Below are 15,035 nucleotides of genomic sequence, written 5' to 3'. Positions count from 1 at the left end.
CAATATACTGGATATTTAGCCAGTAACAAGTAACACACAATTCTAATGCCAACGCTGGTTTGGATATGAATTAAAACGGTAGGTTTAACTACCTCCGTAGGTTGTCTTTACAGACACATTTTCAAGAGGGTAACAAGATGCTTTGCTAGCTAGCTTGTCCCCAGACATACAGAATAATCGGGGCCCACAGAGGCCGGTCAGCTAACAAGGTTTAGCTTCGGAAGCTGAAATTATTTACCTAACACAGAAGAGCCAGTCATCCAAATCGTGGTTACAGACAATTGACTAGTGCCACGTTCTGTAGCTCGTTAACAAGCTAGCCAGACAGCTAGCTAGCTAAAGAAGCGGCTCCGCCTTTTATTGACAGACAGACCGGTTGGGCTAACATGGAGACATCGGGGAGAATAACAACCACGCCAGATGCCCACGACTTCACAGTGGAAAACGTGGAAAAGGTAAGAATCTTAATCTATGGACAAATTCACCAATCAAACAAGTATAATCAAAATATCAGATGTGTGTAGCCAGACGTGTTTTTCAAGAATGTATTTTCAATGGGGTAGTTATAATGGTAGGGGGTATAGCTTTCCACATATACAGTATCATGACATGAGTTTATCAGCTAACCGTGGTGTAACAAACAAGTTGTTTTTTGTCTTTGCACTGAATGAGACCAGCTAGTCTTTGCAGCTGAAACGTCAACAATAGCAAGTCTTTATTCTGTCCCCTTGCCTGTGTATTCCCCTCACCATTGGTGGAAAAAGACAGTCACTCAAGTAAAATAGTACTTGAGTAAAAGTATTTGGTTCTAAATATACTTAAGTATCAAAAGTAAATGTATAAATAATTTCAAATTCCTTATATTAAGCAAAGCAGACGGCACCATTTTCTTGTTTTTAAAATGTACGTATAGCCAGGGGCACACTACAACACTCAGACGTCATTACAAAAGATGCATTCGTGTTTAGTGAGTCTGCCAGATCAGAGGCAGTAAGGATGACCACGTGTTTTCTTGAAAAGTGCTGAATTGGACCATTTTCCTGTCCTGCTAAGTAATCAAAATGTAATGAGTACTTTTGGGGTCAGGTAAAAAGTACATTATTTTCTTTAGGAATGTAGTGAAGTCAAAGTTGTCAAAAAATATAAATAGTAGGGTCAAGTACAGATACCTCAAAAAACGACTTAAGTGGTACTGTAAAGTATTTTTACTTAAGTACTTTACACCAATACCCCTGACTAATCTAAACCAATAGCTATGATTGGAGGGCTGGTCTCTCTGTATAATTGACTCAGGGTGACACATCTGTCCTCCTCTCACCCTGTCTGTGTGATGCACTATATCATCCAAACTACTCTGGTGAAGGTTGTTGTGACTGAATGTAGGCTAGAAGAAAAGGGTAGAGTGGAGTGCATTGTGTATACAGTGCAGAATATAAAATTAAAAAAAGTAGAACTAAGTACTATTTGGTTATGTTGAGGTCTAGAATGTAACAGAATGTAATTGCTTGCTGTTTGGGGTTTTAGGCTGGGTTTCTGTATAGCACTTTGTGACATCGGCTGATGCAAAAAGGGCTTTATAAATACATTTGATTGATTGTACAGAAAGAGAAGAGGCAAGGCACTCTATACTAGGATTTTAAATGCCTTTATTTCTATGGCATGTGTCTGCCCATTTGAGATTATTTCTCTGATGATGTAATTTCTAGTAGTCTATGTAGAGAGTTATGCTTTCTGTCCACATTAATCTTCCTAACATGTTATACACACACTGTATCTATTCCTCTTCATCTGTCACAGACTGACTGCCTGGCTGGCAAGTGGTAGGATTCATCATCAGTATCTAGAACATCTAAAGCTGTTTAATGAATCCACAGCAGCTGATGTATGTGTGTTCCGTATATACCACCACAGGGAATGCCCGGGCTTGATAGGCATGATAAAACAGATACCATACGCACACAAATTCACTTTTTTAATATGCAGCAGAACACAAACCTCAAGGCAAGTTTTGATGAAGTGTGTGCTGGAGCCTGGTGACAGTTTGTGTCCTCAGTGCTTAGGAGGACAGAGGAGATATTTTTGTACTATGTTGCACAATGCTGGTGGTCAATAAGATGGCAGGATCCATCTCTCCCTCTCGCTCCCTGTGTCTCGCTAGCTCTCTCTTGCATTACTTGCCTTTGTCTAGGCATCTTATTTTCTTTCTCTTATCTCCCCTTCACCATCCTTCTGTTCTCATTTTTGTGTGATGCCCCCCCTCAGTACCTCTGCAGACAGTCCTGCTACTGTGATCTTCTTAAAATATTATGCCACCTGTCTGCCTGTTTGTCTTTGTCTGTCCATCCATCCTGTCTGTGTCCCTCTGTCTGTCCCTCTGTCTGTCAGTCTGGTCTAAATTCTGAGAAAGATAAAATGTTTGTGTGCATTACAGTCCATGAGTCTTTGATCAGGCCTGGCTAATTGTGTCCCCATACTGCTGTGTAGTGGAGCTCTCAGCTAATGATTAGCCAGCTGGGAGCGAGAGAGAGAGAATTTTGGTACTGGAGGTCATTATAGCCACCAGCCAACTCTCCATCTCTGTCATCTAAGGTGTGTGTGTTGGCATGCTGTGGCTGCTAGGTTTCTGTGATGAATCTCCCTGTTGCTGGGTGGCTGGTGACCAGGGCCAGAGGGGACGAGAGGGAGTTGGTGGAGAGGGGGACGGGTGAGACAAAGAAATTGTGGATGAGATGGAGGAGCAAGTTGGACGGAGGTTGGGAGAGAGTGGGGGTAATGTCTGACATTGACAGTAAAGAAAGGAGGGAGTGTGGGAGGGGTGATTCGACCGTCTTGATTAGAGAGACAGTGGAAGGGAGTACGAGAAAGAGGGAGGGGAGGAGGGGATATGCGACAGTCATGATTAAGTGAGGGAGAGAGAGAGGTATGGAGAACAGGAGAGATGGGGAGATGCAGTAATAAAAGTGGAGGGAGAGGAAATTGAAGTGCAGGGGGAGAGGGAGAAAGGTGTGGCTGCGTCTCAATAGATACCGGTGTCTCCTTCTCATTGGCTCTTTTCTGATTCACACAATATATAGCTAGAGTGTGTCTCAATTGTGTGTAGCTTCCTCTCTCCTCTCCTTAATCTTCTCCTTGTCTCCCATCGTACTGCTGTGAATAGGGAAAACTAGGCCGGTGAAAGCAGTCGTTGGCAGGAAGGTGTCCACCATATGTGCTGTTGTTTTCAGATAGATGCAGATGAGAGAGAGGAGACGAGGAATGGAAGGAGAGCAAAACACTGTAGACCAGGGCTCTCCAACCCTGTTCCTGGAGCGCTACCGTCCTGTAAGTTCTCTCTCCATCCCTGTTCCACGAGAGCTACCGTCCTGTTCACTCCAACCATAATCTATCGCACCTGATTTTAGTAATTAGCTGGTTGATAAACTGAATCTGGACGGTTCTGATTTAGAATATGTGGACAATTACAAATACCTAGGTGTCTGGTTAGACTGTAAACTCTCCTTCCAGACTCACATTAAGCATCTCCAATCCAAAATTACATCTAGAATTGGCTTCCTATTTCGCAACAAAGCATCCTTCACTCATGCTGCCAAACATACCCTCGTAAAACTGACTATTCTACCGATCCTTGACTCTGGCGACGTCATTAATAAAATAGCCTCCAACACTCTACTCAGCAAATTGGATGCAGTCTATCACAGTGCCATCCGTTTGATCACCAAAGCCCCATATACTACCCACCACTGCGACCTGTATGCTCTCGTTGGCAGGCCCTCTCTTCATATTTGTCGCCAAACCCACTGGCTCCAGGTCATCTATAAGTCTGCCTTATCACAGCTCACTGGTCACCATAGCAGCACCAACCCATAGCACGCGCTCCAGCAGGTATTCCAGAGAACCGCCTTTCCTTCCAGTTCTCTGCTGCCAATGACTGGAACGAATTGCAAAATTCACTGAAGCTGGAGACCCATATCTCCCTCACTAACTTTAAGCATCAGCTGTCAGAGCAGCTCACAGATCATTGCACCTGTACATAGCTCATCTGTAAATAGCCTATCCAACTACCTCATCCCCATATATATATATTTTTTCTCCTTCGCAACCCAGTATCTCTCCTTGCACATTCATCTTCTACACATCTATCACTCCAGTGTTTAATTGCTAAATTGTAATTACTTCACCACTATGGCCTATTTATTGCCTTACCTCCCTTTTCTTACCTCATTTGCACACACTGTATATAGACTTTACTATTGTGTTATTGACTATACGTTTGTTTATTCCATGTGTAACTCTGTGTTGTTTGTGTCGCACTGCTTTGCTTTATCTTGGCCAGGTCGGAGCCCTGTTGTACAATGTTGAGATGTACATTGAGTGTACAAAACATTAGGAGCACCTTCCTAATATTGAGTTGCACCCAGAACAGCCTTAATTTGTCGGGGCATGGACTCTACAAGTTGTTGAAACGTTCCACAGGGATGCTGCCCCATGTTGACTCTAATGCTTCCCACAGTTGTCAAGTTGGCTAGATGTCCTTTGGGTGATGGACCATTCTTGATACACACCGGAAACTGTTGAGCGTGAAAAACCCAGCAGCGTTGCAGTTCTTGACACAAACCGGTGCGCCTGGCACCTACTACCATACCCCGTTCAAAGGCAATTAAATATTTTGTCTTGCCCATTCACCCTCTGAATGGCACACTTACACAAGCCATGTCTCAAGGCTTTAAAATCCTTCTTTAACCTGTCTCTTCCCCTTCATCTACACTGATTTGAAGTAGATTTAATGACATCAATAAGGGATCAAAGCTTTCACCTGGTCAGTCTATCATGGAAAGAGCAGGTGTTGCTAATGTTTTGTACAGTCAGTGTAGACCTAGTCTCCCAGTAGGTAACTCTAACAGCTGAGTTCAATGCACACTTAAACATCTCTTCAGTCTCAAACAGCAAATCGATTGAAAGCTAAATTGTGCTTCCCAAAAGTGGATAAGAAGAGGAGAGCAAATTGATACAGAAGTCAGCTCTCGCTCGTGTGTGAGCGTGTGCGTTATGGAGAAGTAGGTTCCTGGCCCTGTCTTGGTTCCACCAGTACAATAGCCTTTGTCCCAGCTGTCTGTGTGTATGTGCCCAGCACAATTCCTTTGTGTGTGTGTGATAATAATGGGTACTGTGGCCAGGCAGGCTGGATATACACTACCGGTCAAAGGTTTTAGGACACCTACCCATTCAAGGGGTTTTCTAGAATAAGAAGTGAAGACATCAAAACTATGAAATAACAGATATGGAATCATGTAGTAACCACAAAAGTGTTAAACAAATCAAAATATATTTTATATTTGAGATTCTTCAAATAGCCACCTTTTGCACACGCTTGGCATTCTCTCAACCAGCTTCACGAGGTGGTCATCTGGAATGCATTTCAATTAACAGGTATGCCTTCTTAAAAGTTAATTTGTGGAATTTCTTCTTAATGTGTGTGTTTAACCCTTTTTTGGTTACTACATGATTTCATATGTGTTATTTCATAGTTTTAATGTCTTCACTATTCTACAATGTAGAAAATAGTAAAAATAAAGAAACCCTTGAATGAGTAGGTGTTGTAAAACTTTTGACCAGTAGTGTATATCCTCTCCAAAGATAATCCAGTTAGTGTGTTATTACATCTGTTACCCAACATAGAGTTAGCCTAACCTCATCTCATCCCATTGGATGGCTGCCTGGGTGGACCTGGTGAAGCTGCTAAAGCTAACGCCTATCCAGTCCCTTTCTGTGAACAATGAAGACCGAGAGGTACTGACACACACACACACACACACACACACACACACACACACACACACACACACACACACACACTGAGGGGTAGAAAGCGCGAGGGTGGGAGAGAAAGGAACCAACTACTGAGATACACAGACAGAGAGAGGAGGGTGGTGGAATGTGACACTGAAACCAGAGTCATTGTGATGTGCAGAGGAGAGAGAGATGGTGTTGTGCTATTTCAGTGCATGGTTGATATGAGAGAATTAGAGCACTTCCAGTTGAGCATGACGTCACAACCCCCCCCCCCGCCTTCCGTTATCGATGGTTGTTTCTTATTTTAGAGTCTGGAGCAGGTGCTAAATCTCATATCGTCATACCTGTTTGGGGTTGGATATCAGTATTCTCAATGGCAACCAAATAATGATCATTCAATGGTCGTGAAGCTTTACTAATTGTGTCTTCATCTTTTTCTGGCTGATGCCATCGTCATTGGCAACATGGAGTTTAAAATATATATATCTCTGCGCAGACTTCAGACACAGTCAACAACCGCCCACGCCCCTACACACACACAGGCAAGCACACACAACATCCCAGCTTCATTCATTCATCAGTTCCCCTCCTCCTTCTGCATGTTATTTGATCTCCATTTCACATCATTAATATAAATATGAACAGTTATGATGATATAAGATGACATAGATCTAATCAATAATGATGATTGATTTATCCAGTCAGACATGGATCAATATCCTGTCTTTTCAAGAAGAGTCTCTTAGCAAGGCTCTGTCTGTCTGTCCCCTAGGAATGGTACAACAGGACACAGGCAGTACATTACAGTAACTTGACTGGATATCAGACTGCTGTGTGACTCAAGACCTGTCAGCCTGCTGAGCTAATGCCTAGTCGCTAGATTCTCAGTCTCTCAGTATTCAGGTCTCAGTTTACTGAACCTCCTCTACATATACATTCGTCTGCAGCACCCTCAAACGTACAATGGTTGGGAGCAGATTTACTGTGTGGCTGGTTGCACCTGCACGCTATTCCCCTAGGTGCAGTACATTTAAAAAAATTTTTTTTTTTAATTTCACCTTTATTTAACCAGGTAGGTCGGTTGAGAACAAGTTCTCCTTTACAACTGTGACCTGGCCAAGATAAAGCAAAGCAGTGCGACACAAACAACACAGAGTTACACATGGAATAAACAAACGTACAGTCAATAACACAATAGAAAAGTCATATTCATGAGACATATTCATGTTTATTTTAATACAGCAGGTATTTTAAATAGCAGGTGCTGTTTCTGAACTGCAGCAGTGCCAACTGTTAGGCCCTATACATACAGGTAGGCTAGCCTATATTTAAGCAATAAGACAGAAGGGGGGTGTGGTATATAACCTAAAAGCCACGGCTAAGGGCTGTTCTTAGCACGACGCAACACGGAGTGCCTTGATACAGCCCTAAGCCGTGGTATATTGGCAGTATACCACAAACCCTGAGGTGCCTTATTGCTATTATAAACTGGTTACCAATGTAATTAGAACAGTAAACGTTTTTTTGTTGTTGTCATACCTGTGGTATATTCTAATAAAAAGCAAGCGCTGGTGCACACCCAGAGATAATTATTTAGTGTACAGGTGCTGACTAACAGCGAATAAACTGAAAGCTATAAAAATAGAGTGAAGAAGGCACAGTGATGACGAATCGTTGGTGTTTTTTTATATATATGAGTGTGCTACTCTATTTATTTTTTATATAGGATGCCACCTTTCCAACAAGTCAGTTTGTAAAATTTCTGCCCTGCTAGAGCTGACCCAGTCAACTGTAAGTGCTGTTATTATGAAGTGGAAACTAGAGGTCGACCGATTAATCGGCATGGCTGATTAACTTCTTATGGCTGAAGGGGCAGTATTGAGTAGCTTGGATGAAAGGTGCACAGAGATGCCCAGAGTAAACGGCCTGCTCCTATGTCATAGTTGCTAATATATGCATATTATTATTAGTATGGGATAGAAAACACTCTGACGTTTCTAAAACTGTTTGAATTATGTCTGTGAGTATAACAGAACTCATATGGCAGGCAACCACCTCCTGTTTGGATATTTTCTGGGGGTGCCAGATTTTCAACCAAGCTCTCATTGAAAATACAGAGCGATATGGATGGGTTTTCACTTCCTACGGCTTCCACTAGATGTCAACCGTCAATAGAACTTTGTCTGATGACTAATGTGAAGGGGGGCCGAAGGAGACAGCGAAGTGACATTTCGTCACGTTATAGTGGACGCGCTTTGAGACTTTGGTTAGGGCGTTTGGTAAACAATTAGAAAGTTGCTAATTGGACATAAATAACGGACATTATTGAACAAATCAAACATTTATTGTGGACCTGGGATTCCTAGGACTGCTCGTTCAGTTCGGCTCGTTGCGAACTGTGTGAACACCATTTCTTCCTAACAAAGACCGTAATTAATGAAGTTTACATACACTTAGGTTGGAGTCATTAAAACTCGTTTTTCAAACACTCCACAAATTTCTTGTTAACAAACTATAGTTTTGGCAAGTCGGTTAGGACATCTACTTTGTGCATGACACAAGTCATTTTTCCAACAATTGTTTACAGACAGATTATTTCACTTAAAATTCACTGTATCACAATTCCAGTGGGTCAGAAGTTTACATACACTAAGTTGACTGTGCCTTTAAACAGCTTGGAAAATTCCAGAAAATGATGTCATGGCTTTAGAAGCTTCTGATAGGCTAATTGACATAATTTGAGTCAATTGGTGTACCTGTGGATGTATTTCAAGGCCTACCTTCAAGCTCAGTGCCTCTTTGCTTGACATCATGGAAAAATCAAAAGAAATCAGCCAAGACCTCAGAAAAAAAGTTGTAGACCTCCACAAGTCTGGTTCATCCTTGGGAGCAATTTCCAAATGCCTGAAGGTACCACGTTCATCTGTACAAACAATAGTACGCAAGTATAAACACCATGGGACCACGCAGTTGTCATACCGCTCAGGAAGGAGACTCGTTCTGTCTCCTAGAGATGAGCGTACTTTCGTGCGAAAAGTGCAAATCAATCCCAGAACAACAGCAAAGGACTGTTTGGCCATAATGACCATCGTTATGTTAGGAGGAAAAAGGGGAGGCTTGCAAGCCGAAGAACACCATCCCAACTGTGAAGCACAGGGGTGGCAGCATCATGTTGTGGGGGTGCTTTGCTGCAAGAGGGACTGGTGCACTTCATAAAATATATGGCATCTTGAGGGACAATTATGTGGATATATTGAAGCAACATCTCAAGACATCATTGGTCACAAATGGGTCTTCCAAATGGACAATGACCCCAAGCATACTTCCAAAGTTGTGGCAAAATGGCGTAAGGACAACAAAGTCAAGGTATTGGAGTGGCCATCACCGAGCCCTGACCTCAATCCTATAGAACATTTGTGGGCAGAACTGAAAAGTGTGTGCGAGCAAGGAGGACTACAAACCTGACTCAGTTACACCAGCTCTGTCAGGAGAAATGGGCCAACATTCACCCAACTTTTTGTGGGAAGCTTGTGGAAGGCTACCCGACACGTTTGACCCAAGTTAAACAATTTAAAGGCAATGCTACCAAATACTAATTGAGTGTATGTAAACTTCTGACCCACTGGGAATGTGATGAAAGAAATAAAAGCTGAAATAAATCATTCTCTCTACTATTTTTCTGACATTTCACATTCTTAAAATAAAGTGGTGATCCTAACTGACCTAAAACAGGGAATTTTTACTCGAATTAAATGTCAGGAATTGTGAAAAACTGAGTTTAAATGTATTTGGCTAAGGTGTATGTAAACTTCCGACTTCAACTGTAACATTGAATGTTGTGCATTCAATACGGTTCAGTATTTCACTGAAAGAATAAATGTTTTGTTTTCGAAATGATAGTTTCTGGATTTGATCATATTAATGACCTAAGGCTCCTATTTCTGTGTGTGTATTATATTATAATTAAGTGTATGATTTGATATTTGATATAGCGGTCTGACAGAGGTGGATGGCAGCAACACGCTCGTAAGCATTCATTCAAACAGCACTTTCCTGCTTTTGTCAGCAGCTCTTCGCTGTGCTTGAAGCACAGCACTGTTTGACTTCAAGCCTCTCAACAATACTATAGTGCCTATAAGAACATCCAATAGTCAAAGGTATATGAAATACAAATGGTATAGAGAGAAATAGTCCTATAATTCCTATAGTAACTACAACCTATACATCTTAACTGGGAATATTGAGACTCATGTTAAAAGGAATCACCAGCTTTCATATGTTCCTCATGTTCTGAGCAAGGAACTTAAACTTTAGCTTTTTACATGGCACATATTGCACTTTTACTTTCTTCTCCAACACTGTGTTTTTGCATTATTTAATCCAAATTGAACATGTTTCATTATTTATTTGAGGCTAAATTGATTTTATTTATGTATTATATTAACTTAAAATAAAAACGTTTTCAGTATTGTTGTAATTGTCGTTATTACATATATATATATAAATCGGCCAATTTAATTGGTATCGGCTTATTTTGGTCCTCCAATAATCGGTATCCAATAATCATAATCGGTCGACCTCTAGTGGAAACGTCTAGGAGCAACAACAGCTCAGCCTCGAAGTGGTAGGCCACACAAGCTCACAGAAAGGGGGCCTCCGAGTGATGAAGCGCGTAGAGTGTAAAAATCGTCTGTCCTCAGTTGCAACACTCACTACCAAGTTCCAAACTGCCTCTGGAAGCATCCAAGCGTTGGCTGGAGTGGTGTAAATCTCGTCGCCTTTGGACTCTGGAGCTGTGGAAACGTGTTCTCTGCAGTGATGAATCACGCTTCACCATCTGGCAGTCCGACGGACGAATCTGGGTTTGACGGATGCCAGAAGAATGCTACCTGCCCAAATTCATAGTGCCAACTGTAAAGTTTGGTGGAGGAGGAATAATGGTCTGGGGCTGTTTTTCATGGTTCGGGCTAGGCCCCTTAGTTCCAGTGAGGGGAAATCTTAATGCTACAGCATACAATGACATTCTAGACGTTTCTGTGCTTCCAACTTTGTGGCAACAATGCCCCCGTGCACAAAGTGAGGTCCATACAGAAGTGGTTTGTCGAGATCGGTGTGGAAGAACTGGACTAGCCTGCACAGAGCCCTGACCTCAATCCAATTGAATACCTTTGGGATGAATTGGAACACCGACTGCATGCCAGGCCTAATCGCCCAACATCAGTGCCCGACCTCATTAAAGCTCTTGTGGCTGAATGGTAGCAATGTTCCAACATCTCGTGGAAAGCCTTCCCAGAAGAGTGGAGGCTGTTAAAGCAGCAAAGGGGGGACCAACTCTATATTAATGGCCTTGATTTTGGAATGAGATGTTCAACATACTTTTGGTCATGTAGTGTATCTAGCTGTTTCTATCTGAGCACAGAGGCGCTTTCACCTGCAGCCCAGTACTTCCTCCTGGCTCCTTCTACACTTTGCTTTTAATGTTTCCTCTCTTCCACTCTATCTCTGACACACACACAAACACACACACACTGGGAGAGTACTAGTATAGTAGCTAGTTCTTTCAGAGCCTAAGTACCTCCATCTGTGACGTGTGTGTGTGTGTGTGACCATATGGAGAGACTGCTGCAGACAGAGTGGTGCTCTTCACCTGCAGCCTCCCGTCTTCCTCCCTCTCTGTCTCTCTGCATCAGGAGTGGATGATCAGATCCCTGACTGCAGCTGCTATCAACTGACAGACAGACTGACAGATCTGAACTCTGTTGGCTAATGAAACAGTTGAAGCAACATTACAGCTGCTAGTTAGATGCATCTGGCTGGCTGTAGTGAGATGGGTCTATGTACGACACACACACGGCGTGCAGTCTGGAGTGTGTCCCTGGGATGAGAAGTCTCCTTAGATCACACAGTGGACGGCGGTAATGATCTGCCTTAGCTTTGAACTCTGGAAAATCACAGCTTCGTTTAGAAATAGCGAGATGAAGGGATGAGAAAGAGAAGAAGGGAGGGGGAAAAAGACGGCAGGCACAGAGCGAAGGAGTTGATGAGGTACGAGAGTGATGAGAGATTTCAGTAAAGACACTGCTCCTCAGTAAAGAGGTTGCTTCATCTGGGCAGATTCACTATTCGAGCGGCTGAGGTGTGTGTGTGTGACATACAGATAGAGCAGTGTTTCAGCGTGGAACAGCGGAGGACTGGAATATGAGTCAGGCTGTGATCTCTGACACACACAACCCAAGACCTCTTCATACTGTGTGTATCGACGCTGAGGGATGATTTCAAAGGAAACAAAGGGACCCTGCGCAGACGTTTATTCTTTGAAATGCATCTCTTTATTAGACAATGATGTCAACCCACACTAGCTCTTGGTCAAGGTGCTAGGTAGGGATACACGCTAGATACAGTATGTAACTGGAGACAAACCTCTTGATACTCTCTGTATTGGTGTTCTATGATTCCTTCCCTTCCTCTTGAAAGACTTGTTCTTGGCCCTGGAGCCCTTCAATCCAAATGACGGTTAAGATTTTAAGTTGCAGTTTCTTTTCATTTTTCATGGCAACAAGGTTAAATCCTGAGATTAAGTCCTGAGATTACAGACTAGTACTAAAGCACTTGAAGTAGGCATTCTAGAGTTAAGTCAACAAGTTACTATATCATTGTGTTTACTTGATATCTACCTACACAAATAGCTAGCTAGAACAAAGTGTTAATAAGATTTAAAAGATTTAAAAGCAATACAAATAAAAGTTCTCCAGTAGGAGAACGGCAGTCAGTCATACTAGAGTCTCCATACAACCTGCTGAGTCAGTTACTAGGAAGGGAGGAAGGGAGGATAGATGGATGGAGTAAGCTCTTTGTGACATCTGCTTATGTAAAAATGGCTTTATAAATATATACAATTGATGATTGAAGATGGAGGGATGGAGTGAGCATGGAGGAGGATAAAGGAGGGATGGAGTGAGCATGGAGGAGGGATGGAGTGAGCATGGAGGAGGATAGAGGAGGGAAGGGGTGAGCATGGAGGAGGATGAAGAAAGAACATGGCCAACTGTATTCCTCTTAGGAAGCATCTGTTTCCTAGTGTTCAGCCAGTCTGTTTCAGAGCATAAGAACTTTATAAAGAACCTAATGTTGCTAAACTATATAGAAACACTAACGTTAAAGTTCTAAATGACATACAGTATATATTATACTGCAATTATACTGACTTCCTCCCTCTCTATCCCTCCCCAATCCCTCTTTCTCTCTCTACCCCCCCCCCCCCCCCAGGCACTCCACCAGTTGTACTATGACCCTAACATTGAGAATAAGAACCTGGCCCAGAAGTGGCTGATGCAGGCTCAGGTGTCCCCTCAGGCCTGGCAGTTCTGCTGGGCCCTGCTCAGCCCTGACAAGGTAGGATATACCAGCACGCACACACACACACCAGGGTTTCTGTTAGGAAAATGTTGCGCCGGACATTTGTTTGACTGGCAGAATGTTCATGTCCATGAAAACTGTTAACACGCGATTAGAATTGTAGCACGTTTATTTGGAATATAAAAGCAGGTTTCACTCCAGCAACAACGAACGAGCTGTTTGATGAGCTGTAGCAGCAACGAACGAGCTGTTTGATGAGCTGTAGCAGCAACGAACGAGCTGTTTGATGAGCTGTAGCAGCAACGAACGAGCTGTTTGATGAGCTGTAGCAGCAACGAACGAGCTGTTTGATGAGCTGTAGCTGCAACGAACGAGCTGTTTGATGAGCTGTAGCGGCAACGAACAGCTGTTTGATGAGCTGTAGCGGCAACGAACAGCTGTTTGATGAGCTGTAGCGGCAACGAACAGCTGTTTGATGAGCTGTAGCAGCAACAAACAGCTGTTTGATGAGCTGTAGCAGCAACAAACAGCTGTTTGATGAGCTGTAGCAGCAACGAACGAGCTGTTTGATGAGCTGTAGCAGCAACGAACGAGCTGTTTGATGAGCTGTAGCAGCAACGAACGAGCTGTTTGATGAGCTGTAGCAGCAACGAACGAGCTGTTTGATGAGCTGTAGCAGCAACGAACGAGCTGTTTGATGAGCTGTAGCAGCAACGAACGAGCTGTTTGATGAGCTGTAGCAGCAACGAACGAGCTGTTTGATGAGCTGTAGCAGCAACGAACGAGCTGTTTGATGAGCTGTAGCAGCAACGAACGAGCTGTTTGATGAGCTGTAGCAGCAACGAACGAGCTGTTTGATGAGCTGTAGCAGCAACGAACGAGCTGTTTGATGAGCTGTAGCAGCAACGAACGAGCTGTTTGATGAGCTGTAGCAGCAACGAACGAGCTGTTTGATGAGCTGTAGCAGCAACGAACGAGCTGTTTGATGAGCTGTAGCAGCAACGAACGAGCTGTTTGATGAGCTGTAGCAGCAACGAACGAGCTGTTTGATGAGCTGTAGCAGCAACGAACGAGCTGTTTGATGAGCTGTAGCAGCAACGAACGAGCTGTTTGATGAGCTGTAGCAGCAACGAACAGCTGTTTGATGAGCTGTAGCAGCAACGAACAGCTGTTTGATGAGCTGTAGCAGCAACGAACAGCTGTTTGATGAGCTGTAGCAGCAACGAACAGCTGTTTGATGAGCTGTAGCAGCAACGAACAGCTGTTTGATGAGCTGTAGCAGCAACGAACAGCTGTTTGATGAGCTGTAGCAGCAACGAACAGCTGTTTGATGAGCTGTAGCAGCAACGAACAGCTGTTTGATGAGATGTAGCAGCAACGAACAGCTGTTTGATGAGATGTAGCAGCAACGAACAGCTGTTTGATGAGCTGTAGCAGCAACGAACAGCTGTTTGATGAGCTGTAGCAGCAACGAACAGCTGTTTGATGAGCTGTAGCAGCAACGAACAGCTGTTTGATGAGCTGTAGCAGCAACGAACAGCTGTTTGATGAGCTGTAGCAGCAACGAACAGCTGTTTGATGAGCTGTAGCAGCAACGAACAGCTGTTTGATGAGCTGTAGCAGCAACGAACAGCTGTTTGATGAGCTGTAGCAGCAACGAACAGCTGTTTGATGAGCTGTAGCAGCAACGAACAGCTGTTTGATGAGCTGTAGCAGCAACGAACAGCTGTTTGATGAGCTGTAGCAGCAACGAACAGCTGTTTGATGAGCTGTAGCAGCAACGAACAGCTGTTTGATGAGCTGTAGCAGCAACGAACAGCTGTTTGATGAGCTGTAGCAGCAACGAACAGCTGTTTGATGAGCTGTAGCAGCAACGAACAGCTGTTTGA

At 43.3% G+C, this 15,035-nt stretch overlaps 1 protein-coding gene across 1 annotated transcript in view; it reads left to right on the top strand.

The window, feature by feature from the left end:
• Positions 1-3,255: 3,255 nt before the first annotated feature.
• Positions 3,256-15,035, top strand: part of ipo13 (importin 13) — a 43,715-nt gene continuing 31,935 nt past the window's right edge. Inside the window, exons 1-2 of the mRNA XM_039001687.1 lie at positions 3,256-3,321; positions 13,057-13,182. Of these exons, the coding sequence (XP_038857615.1) occupies positions 3,256-3,321; positions 13,057-13,182 (192 nt within the window). The remainder of the gene's footprint in view (positions 3,322-13,056; positions 13,183-15,035) is intronic.

Source organism: Salvelinus namaycush, chromosome 10 (assembly GCF_016432855.1).
Source record: "Salvelinus namaycush isolate Seneca chromosome 10, SaNama_1.0, whole genome shotgun sequence".
Classification (NCBI taxonomy): domain Eukaryota; kingdom Metazoa; phylum Chordata; class Actinopteri; order Salmoniformes; family Salmonidae; genus Salvelinus; species Salvelinus namaycush.
Note: the sequence above shows the minus strand (reverse complement) of the source record. Positions and strands in the feature narration are given on the sequence as shown.